This window comes from Arctopsyche grandis, chromosome 7, assembly GCF_051622035.1.
Source record: "Arctopsyche grandis isolate Sample6627 chromosome 7, ASM5162203v2, whole genome shotgun sequence".
Taxonomy (NCBI): Eukaryota; Metazoa; Arthropoda; class Insecta; order Trichoptera; family Hydropsychidae; genus Arctopsyche; species Arctopsyche grandis.
Genome location: NC_135361.1, coordinates 31,970,307 through 31,992,410, shown reverse-complemented (window position 1 = coordinate 31,992,410; position 22,104 = coordinate 31,970,307). Strand labels below are relative to the sequence as shown.

The following is a 22,104-nucleotide window of genomic DNA, read 5'->3' as shown; positions in this document are numbered from 1 at the left end:
ACTCCCAGTTATTTTATTCAACAATCGCGCGAGAGATTTGACGGAATTCTGATCTAATTTTTTTTCTTCATTTTCGATATATATTATTATATATGCACTTTCTTCAAATATTATTTTGTAAAACAGTTTTTTTTATATATATATGTGTATTAATAAATTCAATTTAAATACATATAATAACTTTAGACATATCCGCAAAGCAAAAAAAAAACTTAACTAAAGACATATATAATATAATAATGATAATAATAATAGAAAACGAACTCTAAATAATTAATGAATATAATATAATCTCTATTAATGTTTAATGTGCTATTTTTTTTCATTAGCTGTTACAATTAAATCTATAGGACAATTTTGATTTTTTTTCCTCTATTGAAATAGCAAAAGGAAATTCTCAAAAATCTTAATTTAATTTTCATATAGACCGTTGGAAATTATTACACATTAATAGTTCAAAATTAGAAATTAAAAATATATATATGTATGTTATTGAAATTCAAAAACATATGCACACATTGATAAATCTTGATTATCTAATATTTAAAAACAAATAGAATATTTTATATTTAATAATAATATAAAATGCATACCATAATATTTTATAGTGTAACTGTTCATCATTTAAATACACAATAAACATAATAATAATAATCATAATTATAAAATGTGTGTCGTTTAAATATTTCCACTTCCATATACATAACAGAACAAACTTGGAAGTGTGAGACATCTTTAAAACTCAAAAAGTGATTCAATATTTGTAATAATACAATATATATGTATATAAAAATAAAAGGGTCCACGTGTGTTGTTTGTGTGTGTGTGTGTTTGTGTGTATATGTTGTTTTTATAATCATTTTAACCATTTTTCATTTTAATTTAGTGCTATATCCATTTACTAGCTATACGTGTATTCACTTCAACGCGTCAAAAGCATTGTCTTTGAACCTAACAACTTCACATGCCGTAACCATAAGGGGCGCCTCCGTACTGTGGTGGCTGAGCTCCAGGTACTCCTGTATAATTCATCGACGGACCTAAAATAACGAAAATATACATTAAACAAGTGCACACATACGATAAACCGTCCCAAAAGAACACATAACAAACCAGCGGTCAACATAAGCTGTGGCTCAGCAAGCATTATAGGTTTATGTTCAGCTTCAGCGCCTTCTTGGGCGCGCCGTCCCTCAGCCGCTTCTAATCTATCCACTTTACTCGAAAATTCTCTAATAACCTACACAAAATACGAAACGTTCATTAGAGCCAGATTAGTGTGATTCGTACCGGCCGTGGGAATGTCGCATCAACTCACTTGAATTAAGAAAGGCATTGCGAAATCCATTATATTATGTCTCCATGCCAATTCCAAGATGACGTCGGGTCGCAGGAGATCGTAGCATTGGTAGAGACAGGCCGCGAAACAGTCGTGGTTCCCTCTCTGCAAGAACCACCCCAAGAGTTCCTCGGCGACTTCTTGCTGACGGGATTCGGCCGCGTACTCCATGGCGTCCTTGAAGAGTCTATCCTTTTTGCACAACTCCACCGATTGCTTCCACCTATTGTTACCTGCACGCAAAACAAACATCGCAACATTATTAACCAACCGACAAGCACAAAGACTGCTGCTTCATAATATAATCAGCAGAATAGACTAGCAGGTCTATTCTGGTCAGACCATGGATTTGTGACTCCAGGTCAAATGCTGCAAATTTACAAATTTTACCATAGATGTCTCTGCGGATATTAATTGATATGTATTTATGTACTTTGTATAATACTAGTAATATTTGTATCAAATGCACTATGTTTCTGGCCAGGAAGGCGCATTGGGGTTACCTATCAGGCCTTCTTGGTATAAATTAAAGATAAAACAAAAAATAAAATAGTATACCTTTATAGAGATAGGCAGCGATGCGTCTAAATTCAGTCAATTCGTGTTTTTCTAATCTCTGCGCCAATGCTATTGTATCGAAATTATCAAAAGCGTCAATAGACGTTCGAAGACCCTGAAAAATAAAAATAAAAATATATAAAAATCATCATTAAATAGAGAAAATCTTGCGACTCTCGAAAATTAAACACTCACTTGGTAGTCTTCTTCTTGAATCAGCAGGCCGTTGAGAGCTTCGTTGATCGCCTTATTGTTGAGACTTTGTACAGATCTGAGGTAGGCTTTCACCAATTGCAGATGGCCGACTTTGGTGAAGAAGCCAACGGCCCTGGTGTGATCCATTCGAGGCGCCAACACCAAAAGCATATCGTTCAAAAGCAACGGCTTGAAGTCCAAATAAAACTGTATGGCCTTATAATACAACTCCATATTTGCAACCTGCAAAAAAAAAAAAAAAAGTAAAAACATTCAAATCGAACATGAACTGTTAATAATATTAGTCGTAATGTTATCTACAAACCTTCGTGATGATGTCTTTGAAATGACCCTCGCGCCAAGCCTCTCCCGGATGATTCATCATGGCTTGCACGGCGTTGTCGTACTCCTCGTACTTGTCAAACAGGAAAACTAATTCTGCCCAGAGGTGAGCTTGTTCGGCCGCACGCAATACCTGCAAGATAACAAATTGAGTCATTTGTCTCGCAGAGTCAACTTATTTGAGTAAATTTAGTCTTGTCATATAAGCCAGACACAAATAAAATAAGATGATCGTTGACTATGCACCTTGGGAATGTTAACACGTGACCAGAAAAGCTCGAGATGTTCGCGCATTTTCACAGGCTTATATTTTGAATATAATATCGCCAACTCGGTGAACATGCCCATGTGTGCTCTCTCCAAACCTAGAGCGGCTTCGAGCAATCCAATCAACTCGTCGAAATGACCGCGCTCCTACAGCAAATAAAACCCATGTTAAAACCAAAAAATATCATACATATGTTAAAACATGTATATAAATATAAAAAAAATTTACTTGATAGTAATTTATCAGATCCTCCAATTCATCGGCGTGTACGACTATATGAAGACCGCACATTTGAGCCAATCGGAATTCTCCAGCGTCTACGCATGCGAAACATACTTCCTTCCACGTTCTGGTCGAGTTAGCTTTTCGAGCTCCGTCAACAGCACCTAAAAGGAAAATTGAAATTACACCGGAGCACTAATTTATTGACAGATTTATATATAATAATATAAAAGTATATACCTTGGAATTCTTTCAAGTGTACGAGAGTTATAGCGAGTCGTGCGAAATTGCTAACGTTGTTGTAAAGCAACTTGGCAGCATCGTACATTTGGTCGCTGAAACATCGGTCGCCGATCTTCTGTACGTCGGCGTGGTTTGGTCCAGACACGAACTCTTCGAGGTCAGCCAGCCGTCCGGTGCGAGCGTACGCATACATTAATTCAGATTCGATGTAAGACTCTCTGGCCTTCTTACGAGCCATTTGCAAGTATCTGACAAGGTCCTCCCAAGAGTCGCTGGCGGTGGCCGTGGCCACGACGTCCATGTAAGCGCTCGGGTCGTCCGCTTTTATGTACGAGTCGATCGACTCTTTGACGAGCCCCTGTTGGAGTTGAGCCTTGGCGAGTTGGGACCATACGCCAGGTTCGTTGCACCTCTCGGCGAACTCATACGCTCGGTCCAGGTCGTTGACTTGCTCGATCAACACTTGAATAGCAGACGTGTTGACGTCGAACTTTTTGAAAATTGCGAAAGCCTCCTCATACAGTTGGTTGTTGATAGCGATGTTGGCAATGTCGGGAGCGTCGTAGTTGTCCAAACGGTTGATGTATTCCATAACACGAGTACGATCGGCCTTAATTGCTATAAAACGACAAAAAACCATCAGAAAATAAGACACAAAAAAAAAATGGAACAATTCCGAAACTAAATTAAGCACCTGTCAAAATAAGCAAATTCTGCAAGTTTCGATGATCTGAAAACACAGAACTGTCCAAGACGATTTTTTCCAACAGTTCGATCAATTCGTTCGGTAGGTCTGCCGTCATGAATGCCTTTACCGTCACCGATATGTCTTCGGGATCTTGCGTTTCAGACAACGCAGTTTGTACGACCTGAAAATACATGTTTATTTAATTTATTCATATCCGATTTCAATAGCAATAGTCTTATGTGATAATCATTTCAAAGCTCACCTGATCGATGAGTTGTCGTTTGAATGGATTCGGATCAGCAAGGACTTCGGCCCACAGGTCAGGATCACGTCGACGGACGAGATACCGAGCTTGAGATTTGAAGAGCGAGTTGTCGTTGCACACCGCAATGAGCTCTCGGTCACACAATCCACGTTCGTAAGCGACACACGCTAGGTGCGGATCCCGCTTCTCGCAATACTTTCCAACGACACGAGAGTCGTACCTGAAATCAATTCATTTATAAGAATTTAATAAATAAAATTTAACACCAATACAAATATATTGATAAGTTCATCTTCATACCATTGATTTTCTTTGAGGAAACGTTCAGGATTGTTGTTGGAGTCAATGTAAATCTTAGCAAGGGCGTTATGTGTAGCTGGTTCGACGCAATTTTCGTGAACTCTAGATTCTAACCACGGCAACAGAAGTTTTAATCTGAAAACATTAAAAGTAAAATGTAATAAAAATGATGCAAACATATAACCTCGTATACAATAAGAATGAAATCAATGGAAATGCATCAAGTATGATCAAACTAAATGACTTCCGCAACCATCACATGAATGATGTTCAAATTTGACATCCTATATTAATGATGCAACTATATTTTAAAATCATAACTAAACGCAAACATACCTATTGCGTTTCTCAACTTCAGCGACCAACTCATCGGTAGAAAATTGCCCACGCACTACTAATATAAGATTCTTGATGATATCTTCCGAGCAATCGACGTCCAACAAACCGCCAACGACTACAGGCAAACGAGACGGATTAACCTTAAATCAGAACAAAAGAAGTAAATTACAAATTCTTCCACACCAATCAAACATTTGTTTGAATTATAAACAACACCTTTTGAACGTAGATCTCGATGTACTTTTGAAGACTGTTCCTGTACAGATACAAAACTAAATCGTGCACAAAATCGAAACGATCGCACACGATAATCAACGGCAACTGATCGGGCAGTTTCGCCTCCTTGAGGAAGTTCTTGACTCGTTCAGCGTTATAACAATTCGACTCTCGACAGATTCGTTCGACTTCTTTAATCTGACCAGTCTTGCAAGCGGCCTAAAATAAAAAAATAAAAAAACAAAATCACATAAATCGTACAAAGATGCGTACACATCACAAATCAGCTGTGAAATAGAACCTGAATGTATTTGAAGTGCACTTCTGGGTCTTGGCTAAAGTTGACGATCGAACCTAAGAAATAAAACAATCCTTCGTAGGTCTTGAAGCTCTCGAACAAATCAATGAGCGCTTTGGTCGTTAACTGCTCGTGGTATTTCGTAGCGATCTGTACGCATATTTGCAGATTCTGACGCATATTCGCCGTCAACATCGCCTTCAGACACTCCAAAGAGTCTTCGACGGAGAGCGTTCCGAAGAAGTTCACGAGCCAATCGGCGGCTAGCAAATGAGTGTGCACCTGTGAAACAAATAGAATTTAAATTCAAATCGAAAATATTTGTAGTTTATCTTTATATATGCATATCACATTTCACATACCACAGCACGTTTGATGTCGTATAAATCGGTGTAATGTTCGAGGGCTCGTTGCAGAAGCCCAGCTTTTTCGCAGAGTTGCGCAACATGAGGTCTGTCGTAGTGCGTGAACATGGCGTTGCCGAGTATGGCGTCAGCGACTTGCGGCGCAGACATCAAATTCATCTCCAGCAGTCTCGTCTGAAGGGGTCCCTCCTCGGGTCGGTTGTTCTTCAGCGCATCGAGCAAGAACGCCGTACACTGCTGGACCATGTTCTGCTCCATGAACACGTCGACGATTTGATGAATGTCGGCAAGGGGTTCCTCGTCGGCCACGAGCATTCCGGCGAAACCGGCGCCCTGCTCTGGATTTGTGCGCATCACTGACCTCAACAGGAAGATATAATCCGGAGTATACCCTACCTGAAATTTAAACAACGGAATTGTTATTGAATAATCTCCGACTTACATTAATTGTGATATATTGTCCGTCGGCATACCTTCTTAGCATACAGGACGATTTTCTGGAACTGGCCAGTTTCGGCAAAGCATTGGATAACTTTACTAGCAACATTAGCGCGCAAATAAACTGACAGAGCAAGAGTAGCATCGGCTTGTTTGACGAGATCTCCCAATTCTTCAGAGCACTCCAACTTATCCTCCTTGAGCCACTTCTCCAACAACTGCTTACGACCTGAAATCACAACATACGTTCAAAATAAAAACACTACACTACATATAAATTTATCATTTTCATTTTTTTTATTATTTATGTAAAAAACCGTTTTGTCATAAACAATTCATTATAACTTAAAATCATCAGCTTTACAAAGAAAATATATTTCAAAATATTTTTCAACACATGTTACCATGACGGGTTGCCCAAATCGATACTACGGCCAAACGTGTACATATAAATGTATCACATACAGATTGAAATCCTTATCAAACAGTTGACAATAACAAAACCTCCCAAAATACTGAATTGAAAAAGGGTACGATTTAACTGTATATTTAGAAAAATACTTTGTATATTAAAAAAAATTTTTGTGCATTAAAATTTTGCATTAAACAATCTCGTATTGTGCATCGAATATAATAAAATGGCATTATAAAGTGACCATTAAAAAATATGAAACGATCATTCGAAAAAATAGATTTTAGCATTAGAAGAGATACAAAAGTAGCAATGTTGCAGTCAATTGTCAAAAGTGTTTACTTTTGTTTACATATTACGTATGAATATGAATGATGATGTCAGGTCGTAGAGTCGAAGAAGGAATCCAGTAGAGAGAAGCGTTGGTCGTTGTCGGTTCGTATTTTGGTATTCGCGACATTGCCAATACAGTTCATCTGTCATTTCAATGCACATTTCATCCGCTTTTTAAGTAGCAAATATTTTTTTCAATGATCAAAGCAAAGTTTCTATTGCAATCTGTATCTGTCGTTTAGAATTGCACGCAAATTTTTTGTAATGTTACAGAAACTTTTTTAATGGACAAATTTTTTTTTACATAGCTTTTTTAAATGCACATTTATTTTATATTATAAAATCGACGCTAAAATTTTTACCCTTGAAAAATAAGTCAATTAATAATATTCACCTTGCAAGAGTACAGGTCGGCAGAGCTCTAGCGATTCGTGTTTGTTAAGCTGACACTGATCCAACAAAATTCCAAAATATTGCAACAGAGGCGAGGTCAGCCCTGCGGGCGTTGGTACCTGCTGGAATCTCTGAATGGTGGCAGGAGTACGCAAAATACCACGTGGGGCATGTGCCGCTACCTTAGCAGCCTCTCCGTATTGACCGTTCTGGAAATACATATTGAACTTCCTGACAAACAGATCTTCGGCACCGCCGAGATTGTTCCTTATCGCCATTCTGAGAGCCAAATCGGGATTCTGCAGCACCGTGTTGATATATGGGATGATATTTTCCTCCTCCACAGACACCGACAAAACTTGACCCTTGCGATTGACACCTTAAATGAAGATTTATTGAATAAAATACTAAAATATACATATATAATTTACAATTATTACATTCGGTTATAATTACCGATGATGCCGCCAGAAGCTTCGTGGGGCGCGGTCACAAAGATTGTGTCTGATGAAATTCTGTTCATGTAAATGCAAGTGCCGGATTCGATGTCATACATGTGAATGTATCCGTATTTCGTGATGAGGTAAATGACGTCATACTTCGGGGAGACTTGCATGGCGACTGGGAAATCGTTCTGAGCTTCAGGCGGGAAAAATACGTCGACTGCTTTTTTGGGAAAAGCTTGATTCGTAGAGTGCGGTTCGCCGACCTCTGTAAATTTTTTGATTTAATTTAAATTACACACAATGTATGTAATACAGAATGTTTTTAATTTTTTAATATGTACCGATTATGTGAAGTTTGCCGCCTTGTGGGGTTCTGACGGCAAAACAGAACAACGTGGATTGTTCTGGATTTCCTTCCATTTTGAATGTGGCAAAGGATGCAGCGTGTCCTTCGATCGGTTGAGTGCATCTCCTTTGCACCGAGTACAATTGCATGGCTCCAACTACGCGATTTTGCTGGGCGGAAATACCTTAAATCAAACGAATGCAAAATTAATAACAAAGCTATTATAAAATAACCAAGATATTTAGATTACAATGTATTCAATATTAATATAAGACCCCCTTTCATACCCAAAACTAAAGCACTAAAGCATGACATAACCTACGACTTACCGACTAACAAAAGCCATATCTGCTTAGGATCCGTCCTGTAATTGATAATCTGACAATCTTTCAATGTCACATGACGATCGAACATCTTCACCGGCGTCGAATCTCCCTCCATCGACCAATGGTACACGGAAGTCTCTGTCACCAACGCCAAAGTATTGATCGAGATCCACTTCCAAAAGACGACATCTTCGACCATAGTGTGCGCCTTCATTTTAGACTTCATCTCAATGTTGAAAATCTGAAGCGCTTTTTGGGCTGAAACGAAAAACAATTTATAAATAAACACACACACACACACACAAAAAAAAAGAACAAATTTATATGTAAAGATATCCACCGTCGGGTCCGGCTTTTCCTTTGAGAGCGATGACTTTGCTGGCCGGGTTCATGATCGCCGAGTCGGCGCTGATGGGACGACGTATGGGGTTGGTTGGATCCCCCATATCGATTATGACTACCTCGGCGGTCTCGCCCACCTTCTCTCGGACGCATATGAATTTGTCCGACTCCATGGTGAGCGTGTTGAATGACACTGACGTCTGATTGATTCCGACATTTGTGAGCTGCAAAACAATATTTTTTTGTTAATTAATTCACTAAAAATGGTCAAATATAAAGCTTCATTAGAATCAAATATTTAGACATATAAACAATCAAAATAGAAATTTTTAACCTAGGCGAAGCCATGTACATATATTTATGCGTATGTTTAAAAATCATCCGAGAAAGGAGTACACTTTAAATAAGGTGTTATTGAGTGGACCATTTCTTTCTACCTACCCAACTATGACAAAACACCAACAATTAAGCGACTGAATCTTTGGTCACAGTTATTAAAGGCAAAAAATTGTTTGGTTAGTTTATAATTCCAAAAGTGGTCGGTAAAAAAATGAAAAATTTATCAGAAATTAATTATAAACTTGATCAGTTACTTATTCTAAATGATCAGTAGAATATAATAAGCGATCAGTAAATTATTCATTTTTGTTCATTAAATAATAATTTTTTTATCAGTAAATAAATCTTTTTTGATCAGTATTCTATTTAAATACAGATCAAAAAGGATTTTCTATAAGTGAAATTATAATTTTTGACAGTTGGATGATAGCGCGTCGCCCCGCTACTGTCCATTCCCACTCTTCTCATGGTCCACACACCGTAATATTCATCCAAACACATCGTAATATCTTTTTTTTAAGTTATATTTCATCAATATTTTCACAAAAAAAAATAGCTTAGCAGCCAACACTTATTTATTTAAGGGTCAGGTTGGGTTAGGTTAAGTTAGGATTGGCCCTATTCATTTAAGATTAGGTTGTTAGGGTAGGTATTTATTCCTTTAAGATTAGGTTAGGTTATGTAAACGTCAACAGACACGCGAGAACTGAGACAGTAAGACTGAACTGAACCTGGAGCAAAGGAGTTGAAAGCGGAGGGGGAGATTATTAAAAAAATGTTGCTAAGTGGCAAAATTCATCAGGATTTTTTATACTAGGAGCCATAATGCGATATGGCAACACTGACGATTTTCTGGCTATCAAAATGAAATGATTTTTAAATGATATTACTGATCATCTTACAATAATCATCGACCGTTTTATTTTTTATTTATTTTTTGTTTTATTTTATTTTACTTTTTCTTCCTCCTTTGTACATTTTTATGTACTATTTGAATTTTGTTCAATGTAAACAAAGAATGGGATCTATGGATTTTATTTTTGATTTTTACACTTGTTCATTTTTTTTTTTCTGATGTATTATTTTCCTTTTGTTACTTTTTTTATTATTATTTTATTTTACCATGTTTTCTGCTTTTTACTTTTTACTAATTGTACTTGTTTTTATATATTTATCAAATGTAGGCCATTGTGGCGCATTAGGTTCTTCCTGTAATCCCACAGTGGTCCAAAACTATTAATAAATAATAAATAATAATTATCTGACCATTTTGGTTTAATAACTGATTACTTAGTTTAATAATTAATCATTTAGTTCAATAACTGAGTACATGACAACTGATCACAACGTACTGATCATTTAGAATACTCACTGATAATTTCGAAATATTTTCTACACGCCGTTATTAAATAGATAGAAAGAGAAATAAAAAAAAAAAAAATTTCTTGAAACACTCATACCAAACAACGGTGAGTCAGCTATAGGTCATGGTAAATTATTCGTATAATGATAGCTGCTAAATAATTACATCTTAAGAATACGCCGGGTATATATTTATCTGTTGGTTACTAATACCAAACACACATACTTTCCATTGACATACAATACATTGAACTTAAAACACTATATGATAGATAAAACCCCTACACTTTGAGTACCGTCATTGGAAAATATAATATATGCACATAAATAGCCGCGGAAAACACGACAGCATAATCTTATCACGCTATCAATTCGGACCGATAAGAGGGGTGCGATGACGAATTTTTCCCGCTATCACCAATCGATGGAATACCTTTCGGAGAAGAAATCATGCGTGCATAATGGGACTTGTCGGGTCAGTGAGCCCTGCGTCTTGTGTAACCGGACCGAACCGATTCTACCAATTAAACCTTTCAACTCGAGAGGTGTCACACACGCATATGCATATGTACACACGTCTCCGGACGAAAATCTGGCAAGAATACACACCGGTGATCGCGTTAATGATCGAAACACTAGCGTCAGACAGCTGTGACGAACTCGTAACTGTTCGCTGTGACCTCAGTGAAGACACCGAAGCGCAGTTGGGCGATAATTTACTTTGATAATTACATCCAAATATACATATAAATATGTATATGCCAAGTTACGGTATGGTTTTATATGTACTATACATACATACATACACAGTGTAAAGCAGACGATTCTTAGAAGTGAATAACAATAATTTAGAACAATCGATAGCGTAATAGCGATAAAAACGACAAAGACAATTAAATATATAAAGATAATACTCGACTGACGATTTCGTTGAAAATTCTCAACTATAATTCTGGCCTAAAAATTCCAATAGGAACTTCGACTCTTTGAAAACTCATTTATGAAGATGAAATTGAACAAATATGAACTGAAAAATATCTTACATCTACATAGTATATAGAATTTTCTTCGGTTTTTGGTTCTTCCAGATATCGAAGAATACAAATTATATGGGCAAGATTGTTTCAAATGGAACTAAGCCACAATTGATGAAAACACACAGTCCTAATGTACCTACTAATAAATTTCACACATGATGAATCTGCTCTGCAAAACTTTCTAAAACCAAAAATTTACTTTGACCTATTTAGAACATTTCACTTGAATTTGTTGTAACTTTAAATTGTAACGGCTCATCAAATGAGCCGTTACAATTTAAAGTCCACTTTTATTCATTTCGAGAAATATTTCGCAAATATTTAAAAATACTGGTGGCCTTTAATACGCTTATTCTGCTTTTCCAAGATTCTAGACATATCAAATTAAAAGAAGTGTTAACAATCTGTAAATTAAGTCGAACAGAATTGTTTTTGGAACTGAAAATTGGATTTCGACCACTTTAAAATATATTTATTTACTAAATCTAATTGTAGAACTGAAATATCGAAAGCGAAAATGTATTATTAGTATATGAATTTTTTTTTTACCTAGATTAGATAACTATGTGTGGTTACTTTTCCTAAAAACGTTAAACTAGATTGAACCGCAAATAACTTAAAATAAAACTCAGGTGAATAATGCCATATAAAATCGGCGTTTGCCAACTAGTCCATGTGCCTGAAATACGTTGAGCCTGAAATATTGAGTATTTAAAAAATAAACAAGAATACTACCCGCTAAGCCTTTCCAGGTAGCATTGAAAAAAAAATGCATTGAACATAAGTCGTGTAATTCGCGTCAATGTTTATAAAGACTGGTTTACACCGGAATTTCTGAATTTATAACCATAGCAGAATTTCTCGATGGAAATTCCTAGCTGCTGAGTATTTTAGCTTGTGGCTTTTGATTTTTAGCAATACATTTTAACAACAATGAAGAAGATGGAATTAGTTTTGGAAAAATACATTCATTAATAGACTTCTTTTGTTTATTTTATATAGTGGCAAGATATATTAGAGAGTCTAAACACACTCGAAATCCTCGGCGGTAGTTATCTAGGGTTTGTTTGGATTAGCTAAAATTTTTATACCGGCTTCCTATTGGATTTCTAAATAATTCTAGTTGGAAATGTTGGCGAATTTTTCAACGTGGTGAGCTTTCAACAGAAAATACGTCAGCACTCAAAGGGTTAAGCAATCCAGCCAATCAGAAACGACTTTTTCGATTTAATATATAAGATTTTTTCTTTGTTTTTTTTTAATCATATTTTTTCCTTTTCGTTATATGTTCTAACAACGCATGTCGCAACGCGAAAACATTTGAAATTATTGCAATGCCACTCATTCCCGTTTTTCCCGTTTCCGTTCCTGTTTTTGGCCAATTTTTTTTCACAGTAAGCTTCCCGGACAAGCACACAATAAATCCTGAAAGTTCCATCGTTCCATCGAACAATAACGCATGCAATTCCCGTTCCCGTTTCTCGATGCGTTTCTATGAGTGAATGTTTCAGTTCCAAATTAATACTTAATAATCAAATTAAATTATAGTAAAGTATAGGAACGCATACGTGACAGACAAACATTGATTTATATACATATGTAGGTTTGTTATGAGTGGTGCGTAATGTCAGGTTGGTATGAGTGGTACGTAATGTATTTGTACGTTGGCAAGCGTGCGCGCAAGTTGATAACCAACGTACACATTTCCTTAACTACACACTGGCGCTTCATACTTTCGCGTCGATAAAATCGTAATTACAAATATTATTATTAAGAGGTTTTATCCCGTTTTTTTTCAAAGTAATCTTCCCGGGCATGCATACAACAAATCCTGAAAGTTCCATCCTAATCGGTTCAGTGGTTTATGATAACTGAAATGTTTGTTCGGCTTTCTCCTCATCCAATTTATTCTGTCGGAGTCGCCAAGATTAAAATTGCTCACGTCAGTAAAGATTACATTCTCCCAATCATCGTAAGTCCAAATTTTGTGGAATTTTTCGCAGTAAAACCATTTTTTTCCATATAACTGCCGTTAAAAAGGGTTTAGGGTCACTAAAATGACCAGAAAATAGTCCCGACTTACAACTAGAGGCCGGTTAGCCAAGGGGCCGCTCATTGTTCCATTGTTGTAATTCCTTTGTAAAAAAGGTTCGGCAAACCTTAAACAATGCATTTACAACATTTGAACAATACGCGGGCCCTTGACTATCCGGCCTCTACTTACAACCCATCGAATATTTATGGGCTATTATAAAGCAAAGGGAATAAAAACAACACCCTGGGGCAAATTATGAGTTAAAAAAACTGTTGAAAATGTATGGTTTGAAGAAATTTCGGACGACATACTAAAAAAAGTCGTATTGTCCGTGCGGGCAGGTATGGATGAAAGCTAGACGATTGTCTTTTTTAAATTATTATATTACTATTTATTGTTGTCATATGTACATTGCCTACGTATTTTAATTCATAGAAAAATATATACTGTAATATTATTTTAGCTAGAGACATTTGAAATACATATAAGAAAAATGCCCTATTGTGCGTGTTTTTTTAAAATTCGTATCTCGCCTTAATTTAAAAATATAAATAATCTTTTTTAATCGTAAAACATGTTAAATAGTTGAAATCAAATAATGACACCAAAAAAACTTGTGTATAGCTTCATGTAATTAAAAAAAATCGAACAATTGAAAGTGATGCGATTTCTCTGTATATTAAATACGATGTTTAAAAATGGAAAAGTGTAGATTCGCATATATGATAGTTCGCGTGTGGCTTAGATCCTTTTCGAATTACAGATTGATTCAAAATTGCGAAGAAAAAAATTTGAAAGTCATCACGGGCACGCTTCGACAGTGCGCCAAGAAAAGACCGCGTGAGTCACTCTCGATTTTCCATTCTTCTAAAAGCGCAACGTCGAGTGCATTCCGCACATTTGCGAGTGCCATTTTTGCGCACATTGCAATTACAACAAAGATTGGCAACGTTTCGCACATGACCGAATATCGTGAAAATCAATGCAAACAGTTTGAGATGCGGTGGCAAAAGGCGGTGGCCGCACCTGCGACGAGCACGTGTTTTGCGCCAAATTGCGGGTAGACATTTTTTTTTCCACTACTTTATAAGAGCGATCGACAACCGACTGCCCTCGAGCGATTTATTTGCGCGAGAAAATAGTCGACTGTTTGTACGGTCGATTCTTACTTCTTGAAACTCGTCATACATCAGTCTACTGCTACATATAATTCTAGTCATAAGCAGAGATTATTATGGTTACATCATTGGAATTAACGGTTTTGTGGCCGAACCAATTATTTTAAAACTTTGATTACCTTTTTTTAGTACTCTTTTAAAAGCGCCATGTCCATACAAACGTATTACACTTCTCCCTACCTCAATTATGGCACTAGAGAAATTATTTTTAATTAACATGCTATGGATATCCATCATAGGCATGTTTCTATCTTTTTATTTTTTTTGATTACTTATTTTTTATAGGAGCTAGGAGCCGCCAAACATCTATAAAATCGCCTCGTTTTTACTACACCCACGAAAAGAGTCCGCCGTGCTAATTTAACGGTTGATTTTTTAAAAAAATACGAAGACACAAACATAGAAAATATCTTTCTCATAACGATGATAAAATTTTTTTTTAAATTGGTCCAGCTTCGGTGGAGAAAACTGGAGAATACGAAACCTCGATTTTGTCGATTTAAAATAGGTATTATCTGGTCGAGGCGCAACTGTCGCATTCACTCAAAATATATATATATATATATATATATATATTGTCGCATTCACTCAATATATATATATTGATATATTGTCGCATTCACTCAATATATATATTGATATATATTGTCGCATTCACTCAATATATATATATCGAAGAAAGGAACGGCAACAAAATTAAGGTTTAGGGTATCCAGCCCTCTTAACCTTTTGTGGCCCAACCTCTTTTTTCTTTTTTTCTCTGGTAACGCTAAAGTGGTGTCGAAATGGAACCACTGAGACACTAGGGAAAAATAATTAAATTGTGGTCATTCCACGGCACCACTGGGACACAAAGGGTTAATAGTTTAAATATTACTAAAACGTTGAAAATAATACTTTCAATTTTAAAGGTAAAGTTAATTTTTACAAGGCTTTTCTGTTTTTTTTTTATTATATAACAACAATACGAGTGACCTAAAGTATATATATGAGAGATATTGAGAACCTATAGAGCAAATATTATAAAATATAGAGTGAAAAAGAAAAAGTTATAGGCGTTTAAGCAATTAAAATCTGACATAGCAAGATGATGACGGCGAAAAGGGATATACAGCAAGAATTAAGCCGAAGCGATCGCAGTAAGCGAACAAGGCGACCGAACATTTTGGGCGATTAATGTCAAGGCACATCTTCGTGGGAGTATTTTCAAACGTGTCTGATACGATTTTTTTTCGCCATCGTAATGGCAGATGATACCTTTAATTATATTGATGACCAAAATGAGCAATATGGCAAAGTATGAAAACGATCGGATAAGAGGCAAAAATTTTCCTTAATAGTAATCGTAAGGCGAAGTAAGAAGAGGTACATATGTAAAATAGATTTTGATTATATAAAAATATAGCGAAAAAATAAGAAGTTATAGGCGTTTAAACAATTAAAATCTGATATGGCCAGATGACGGCGAAAAGTAAGAGGCTAAAAAAACGCTCGATAAACGTCAGAAAGAAATACGAGGAAGTGTCTAATACGAAAAATTTTCACCATCGTAATGGCGGATGACACTTCCACTTATATTGATGACCAAACCGAGCAAAATGGCAAAGTATAAAAACGATCGGATGAGAGCCAAAATTTTTCTTGAATAGTGATCGTAAGTGAAAGTAAGAGATTAGTAAAAAAAAAAACTAGAAATCATATATATAATATCGCTATTCCGTCTGTGTGTCTGTCTAAGACAACGCTCGCCCGTACTATCAGGGCGAAATCAAACAGCGGTGAATGTGGCACGTGGTTTTTTTTAGATAGTTTTAAACATATAGAAAAAATGTGGCGTTCATGGGACGCGTGCGTGGGATAGACCTTTCAAAACGACACCTTCGACCTATGTCGTTGAAATTGTATGGTAGTATAAAACCCTCAACATGAGCCCCCCCCCCTAGCGAATGTTGAGTCTGAGAACGGGACGATCGTTCAGTTATGTTGCAGATTAGCCGCACATCACTACTCTATTAAAAATAATATGTTAATTTCAATGTACTATTGAAAAGCTTCACACGAATGTACGTTTTGTGATCATTTAATAATATAATAGTAGAGCAGAATGAGGCAAAAATGTTTTATTTTAATACTATTTTTACAATCTATGTACAACCGAATCCCAATTTACACGGTGGACCTTGTAAATTTAAATATGAAATTTGAAAGCATGTTCAACGTTTGGATCGATATTAATCACTGTATTTTTTAATTTTCTGGTCAGATGGAAAGGGCTAAACGGATTATTTCGCACATTGCGATCGCGCGCACGACAATCGTTGCCAGAAAAATCGCGAATACAGAGTATCTGGCACTCGATTTCTCGTCAGTACAATATTTCGAATTTTCAATTCCAGATGTTACATGATCGAGTTTTTAGTGACGTGCGCGAGATAGCTATTTGCGGAATAATCACCGAACCATGGAAAACATGGCACATATTTTTTGAAGCGGATGATGTTGGTACGATTCTTAACGTCAGTGTGTGATAAATTCAGTTTCGAAATCAAGGTTGAACCTCATTTCGGTTAATTTGGCAGTAAGCAAACTCTAAACCTCGATTCCTATTGATCGAGCCTCGTGCGATTCTTATAAGCTTAGAATATATTGCGATAGAAATTCTGCGTTTATCAAATCTTCAACGAATGATTCTACTATACGCCGAAATTTTTCACAAAACTGAATAAAATATTATATGTATTCTGATGTCGTCAATGTTAAACACGTACGAACAGTTCACAATCGCCGGAGTAAACTTACACATCCGGTCGGCAGAAATGCCAACTTTCAAACCGCCATTGCCGATATTAGAAATATCAAATTTTAATCATAAAAAAAGCAATGTCCGTCGATTTTGACGGAAAATTTTTACCGATTCTGAGTAATCAGTTCTCGGATTCGCGTCGAAACTTTTATCGTAAAAATTACGCCTACTAAACGCTCACCGTGGTGAAATTACAAACCGGGAATCTTTTCACACTTTGACAAAGCCAAACGTATAAAATTGAAAAAAAAAAGTCGCCATCGACAGATAAATTGATTTCGCGTTCCGACACAATATACTGATATTATAATACCTAATTGCATTTTCTCGAATGGAAATTATTGTGAGACAAACAAACGCCGGTGCACACGATTGTCACAGCAATTAAACGATGAATAATGGCGTACGTTACAAAACCGTTATTATCCGGACGCCAGTGTCGAATGAGAAAATCCGTTGTGAACAACATGCGCAATTATTTTCGGCATTCTGCCAAATAAATAGCAATATTTTCAATTCCAAGGATACCTGCCAAATCGGTTCAAAATGCCAAAAAATATAAAGTAAAAAGTTTACCATCCCTGGCATCACAGAGACAAACTGTCACGATGACGTGCTTTCACCTAATTTTCGGTTTACAGTTCAGGGTTTTTTTTTTAATTTGTAGCACGTCACGATTTTTTTTGAAAACATGAAAATTCAGTAGGGACATTAACACAGAATAGCGATTACGTTATCGGAACTAAATAAACGACTGGCCGAAAATGTCCAAAACCATAAAACAAAAAAAAAAAAGATAGTTTATTAACTATACATATAACTCCGCAGGGCTGTGGAGTAAAAAATAGATCGACTCCAATTTCGATTTTGCGGTAAAATCGCTTTCTTTAATCATCTAAATCTGCTCACCATCCTGATGGATGAAGGCCTCTCCAACACGTCTCTGTTTTGCGCAACTCTCATCCATCTCACCCCACATATTTTCCTAATTCCGCCTACCCATCTTCCTTTTACCCTTTTGCATTCTCTCGGGTACCATTCTAGCACTTCTTTTGTCCACCTTTCGTCTATTCTTCTAGCCACGTGGCCCACCTTTCAATCTCTTTACTCTATCTACTATGTCCACTAACCTTATCATAATTCTCATCCACGTATTCCGCTTTCTGTCTTTCTTCGTTATGCCGAGCATACAGCATTCCATAATTCTTTGAGTGTAGCATTATATGAATATTAAATTACATACTAACTTACAGTAACTCACAATACCCAATGTATGCAGATCTGAGACACGCTGTTTCTATCCTTACTATTTTTTTTCTTATGCTTAGGTCAAATTCGATAAAGATCTGATATTTGACAATAATTGCGTTACACCACATGAGTCGTGTTTTTTTGTTTAATCGACTCGATACGAGTGACAAATTATTGAAATTTCCGATCGATTGCGAGTGGAATTCTGCGAACCGAAGCGATAAAACGCTTCGTTAAAATTCCATTAAAAATCTAAATTTAGGTATTCCAGGCGGATGAAAGAATCTATAATTGAATTGCGATCGACAAGCTCATCACTAATTATAGAGTTCTTCACTTTCTTCTATTTAGCTCGGACGAAGACTCCAAATAACGCAAGTCGGAATAATGCAAGCACGTTGAAAATAATTGTCGACCCCGGATCGAATTCAGGATGTTCGACGGTGAAAATTTTCAATACTGATTATTAGGTGACGTTAGAAATTACATAAATGACACAATGCGAAGCGCGTTAAATTGAGAATCGATAAAGAAGTCTTAGAAAAAATACATTTTTTTGTCGCACTAGTAAAGATGGCACGAACATACAATCTGAATACGATTCTAGCACTTGAGAAAAAAATTACATTTATAGACAAATTGACATTTTTTAATTCTTTCTTACTTTAACCTTAATATTTTTAATTAAAAACAAGCTAGACGTGTTTCTTAAACTGAAAAGCTTCTTATGATTCTACTGTTTTGATATCTTCATTTATTTCTATATTTTCGTTTTCTTTTACTGTTATATGTTTTTATCTTATTGATTTTCTTTTATTTCGTTATTTATGTTTCCTGTTTACTTTTTTCTGTTATTTTTAATTTATTATTGTCATTTTGAACGTATTTTACTTTTTTCTCATTCAAGTTATATAAATACATATGTCTAAATCAAACCCCTTGGGTCTATCTGCGTTGCCGCCTCCAAGTATGTTAAATAAATAAATTCCCTTCGACTGAAATACATCGCAAAAAGAAATTTTCATTCATTAAATATTACTCCTAAATTTATCTTCTATATAAATATAAAATGACTTTCAATTTTATTACTTTCTGATGTTTGGTTATCATTTGAGAAAGAATTACATAATTTTTCGATATTATTCGTGACAGAGTTTTACTTGTATTTATAAAAAAAATGCTCACGCAAACATGTCGTTAAACGGCATTAAAATACATACAATATTCTTACAAAAAAAGTGTACATATATGTACATATGTATATCAATTTTTTTCACAATTTAATGCAAGTATAGTGTTTTTTATAAATTAAAAAAAAAACAATTCTTGGAAACATCTTGGAAAGTTTGTATAAAAAAGCATGTATAATTTAAATTAAATTATACATGCTTTGTAACAATTTTTATGCGGAATTATCATCGAGGATGTAATTTTGTATTAAAAATTTTATGCAAAAAAACGCGACTGCAATCGGTTTTAGTATGTACTTTTGTTCGCTAGTTGATACAATTTGGTCTAAATTTTTTTTACAAGCTTTATATTAGCTTCACTTTGTTATTTATTAAATTACGTCATTTTTTCAAATTAACGATCGGAATATGCAAATTCACAAAAAAAAATGGTGCAACATTGAAATCATTTTCCATCATATCTTCCAGCATGAAATGTTACGTATCCCTGAAAAGAAAATGGCGGATGTTTTTTTTTTTCAAACAAAATTAAAACAAACGAATAATCAAAACCCAAATACGTAAAGACGACGAGCATAGTTCGAAGCGAATGCAACAATTTTTTATCGAGAAGCCACCGACGAAAATTTTTTCCTCATTTGGCGACCGACGAAAAGAGCAGAGAGAAAACAGTCGGCCAACCTGACGATGAAGTTTGAAAAGTGAAACGGTACGACACCGGCATAAGCACCGACACACGTAAGCGACATTCGCACCAGATGGTGAGCGTACGTACGTACGTGCGAGTGTGAGTGCGGATCGACTAATCAATCGAATGGGCGTACATTTATATATTTAGTAAACAGATAAAAGAAAGTGGGGCGAAGGAGGAGGGTCGGGGGGAGGGGAGGGGTGTGGGGTGGAAAGCGTCACGTTAGGGCCAATCGTGACTGCCGTCACATCATCACTCGGCAGTCACGTCAGTCGCCGACGATAGTCGAGTGGTCGTGGTCATGGTTGTGGTTGCGCAACTGGCGACTGGCAACTTGCAACTTGCAACTCGCTTACCTGCAGGTGTTCCTGGAACCGGATGGGCAGAATTTGCGCCATGGCGGATGCGGCCCGGCGGCGAGGCGACGACGCAACGAAGCGGCCCTTCCTTCACGCGATTTCTCCCGATAGGTTTCACTCGACGAGTGCAGAAGGGCGAGGGGCGGCTGCGGGGGTGGGTCTGGGTCTGGGTCTGGGTCTGACGAACGCGGAGATTTGCGGATGCGGCTGCGTCAGCGACCCGGCATGTCGGTCCGCAAACGCCACTCGACACTCGACACTCGACACTCGGCACTCGTCACTAGCCACACGCCGAATTGGTGTCCTGCTGGTGTCGGGGCGAGTTCGGTCACATCCGAGAGAGTCGGACGACACGTAGAGCGATACGAGACACAGCCACCCAGTCAGCCGCACGCCCACACACCAACACACCCACTCTACGAGTCCGAGTCCGAATCGCCGAATCGCCGAATCGTCGCTCACCCGCCTCGTACCAACATCGACGATGTACAGTGTACACCCAGCTTATTGACTGACGGGTTCTCTCGATCGCTTTCCAGCCAGTCGCTCGCACCTCCACGTCACGATCTTTCACCCCAATTCATCGCCCCTCTGTCGTTTCGAAACGCTCGATCGGAACTAGTTTCCTTTAAGTTTACACGAGAGCGTTTATTTGCACATACTCTATCACTTTTTAGTCGACTATTAAATTGAATAATAAACCCGTCGATCGATTGTACACTTCATGCTTCCGACCAATTAGAATACCAAATAATTTAATAATTGTCGCTCAAATGAATAAACGTATTTAAATGAATAAAAATATATTTCAATAGAAATGCGTCTGTTTAGAAAGCTTTCAAACGATCGTGAGAAAGTTTCGACAATACGAGCCGACTTTCTATTTTCATTTCGTTGCGATAAACCCTTCATATGTAAGCACGCTTACGGCGAAATTTAGAAATATGTATATGAAAACTAATTTTGGGAAAAATTTTTTTTTCGCAAACTCTCACACTCATCACGTACATACATATATATATGAAAACCGACAATATAAGATTGTCATGAAAATAATATAGAAAAAGAAAACTGAATGCACCTCAATGCAAGGCTAAAAAATATTGCTCAGTTGAATATAAATCACCGGCTATGCTTATGTTCAAATTTGCGAATGTGTTTCAAATATAGTACAATTACACTCAC

General features: G+C 36.6%; 1 protein-coding gene across 1 annotated transcript; it reads right to left on the bottom strand.

Annotated features, from left to right (window-relative positions):
* Positions 1 to 75: 75 nt before the first annotated feature.
* On the bottom strand, positions 76 to 21,432 carry Chc (clathrin heavy chain). Its single transcript, XM_077435198.1, has 23 exons — positions 20,917 to 21,432; positions 8,673 to 8,898; positions 8,336 to 8,590; positions 8,002 to 8,190; positions 7,671 to 7,925; positions 7,216 to 7,593; positions 6,112 to 6,305; positions 5,636 to 6,034; positions 5,277 to 5,555; positions 4,976 to 5,194; positions 4,757 to 4,899; positions 4,421 to 4,555; positions 4,118 to 4,340; positions 3,862 to 4,036; positions 3,165 to 3,785; positions 2,931 to 3,088; positions 2,681 to 2,848; positions 2,418 to 2,567; positions 2,093 to 2,335; positions 1,898 to 2,012; positions 1,319 to 1,572; positions 1,114 to 1,240; positions 76 to 1,040 (listed from the first exon to the last, which is right to left on the bottom strand). The coding sequence occupies exons 1-23, from the start codon at positions 20,956 to 20,958 to the stop codon at positions 961 to 963; spliced, it is 5,028 nt and encodes a 1,675-aa protein (XP_077291324.1). The 5' UTR covers positions 20,959 to 21,432; the 3' UTR covers positions 76 to 960.
* Between the last annotated feature and the right edge of the window lie 672 nt (positions 21,433 to 22,104).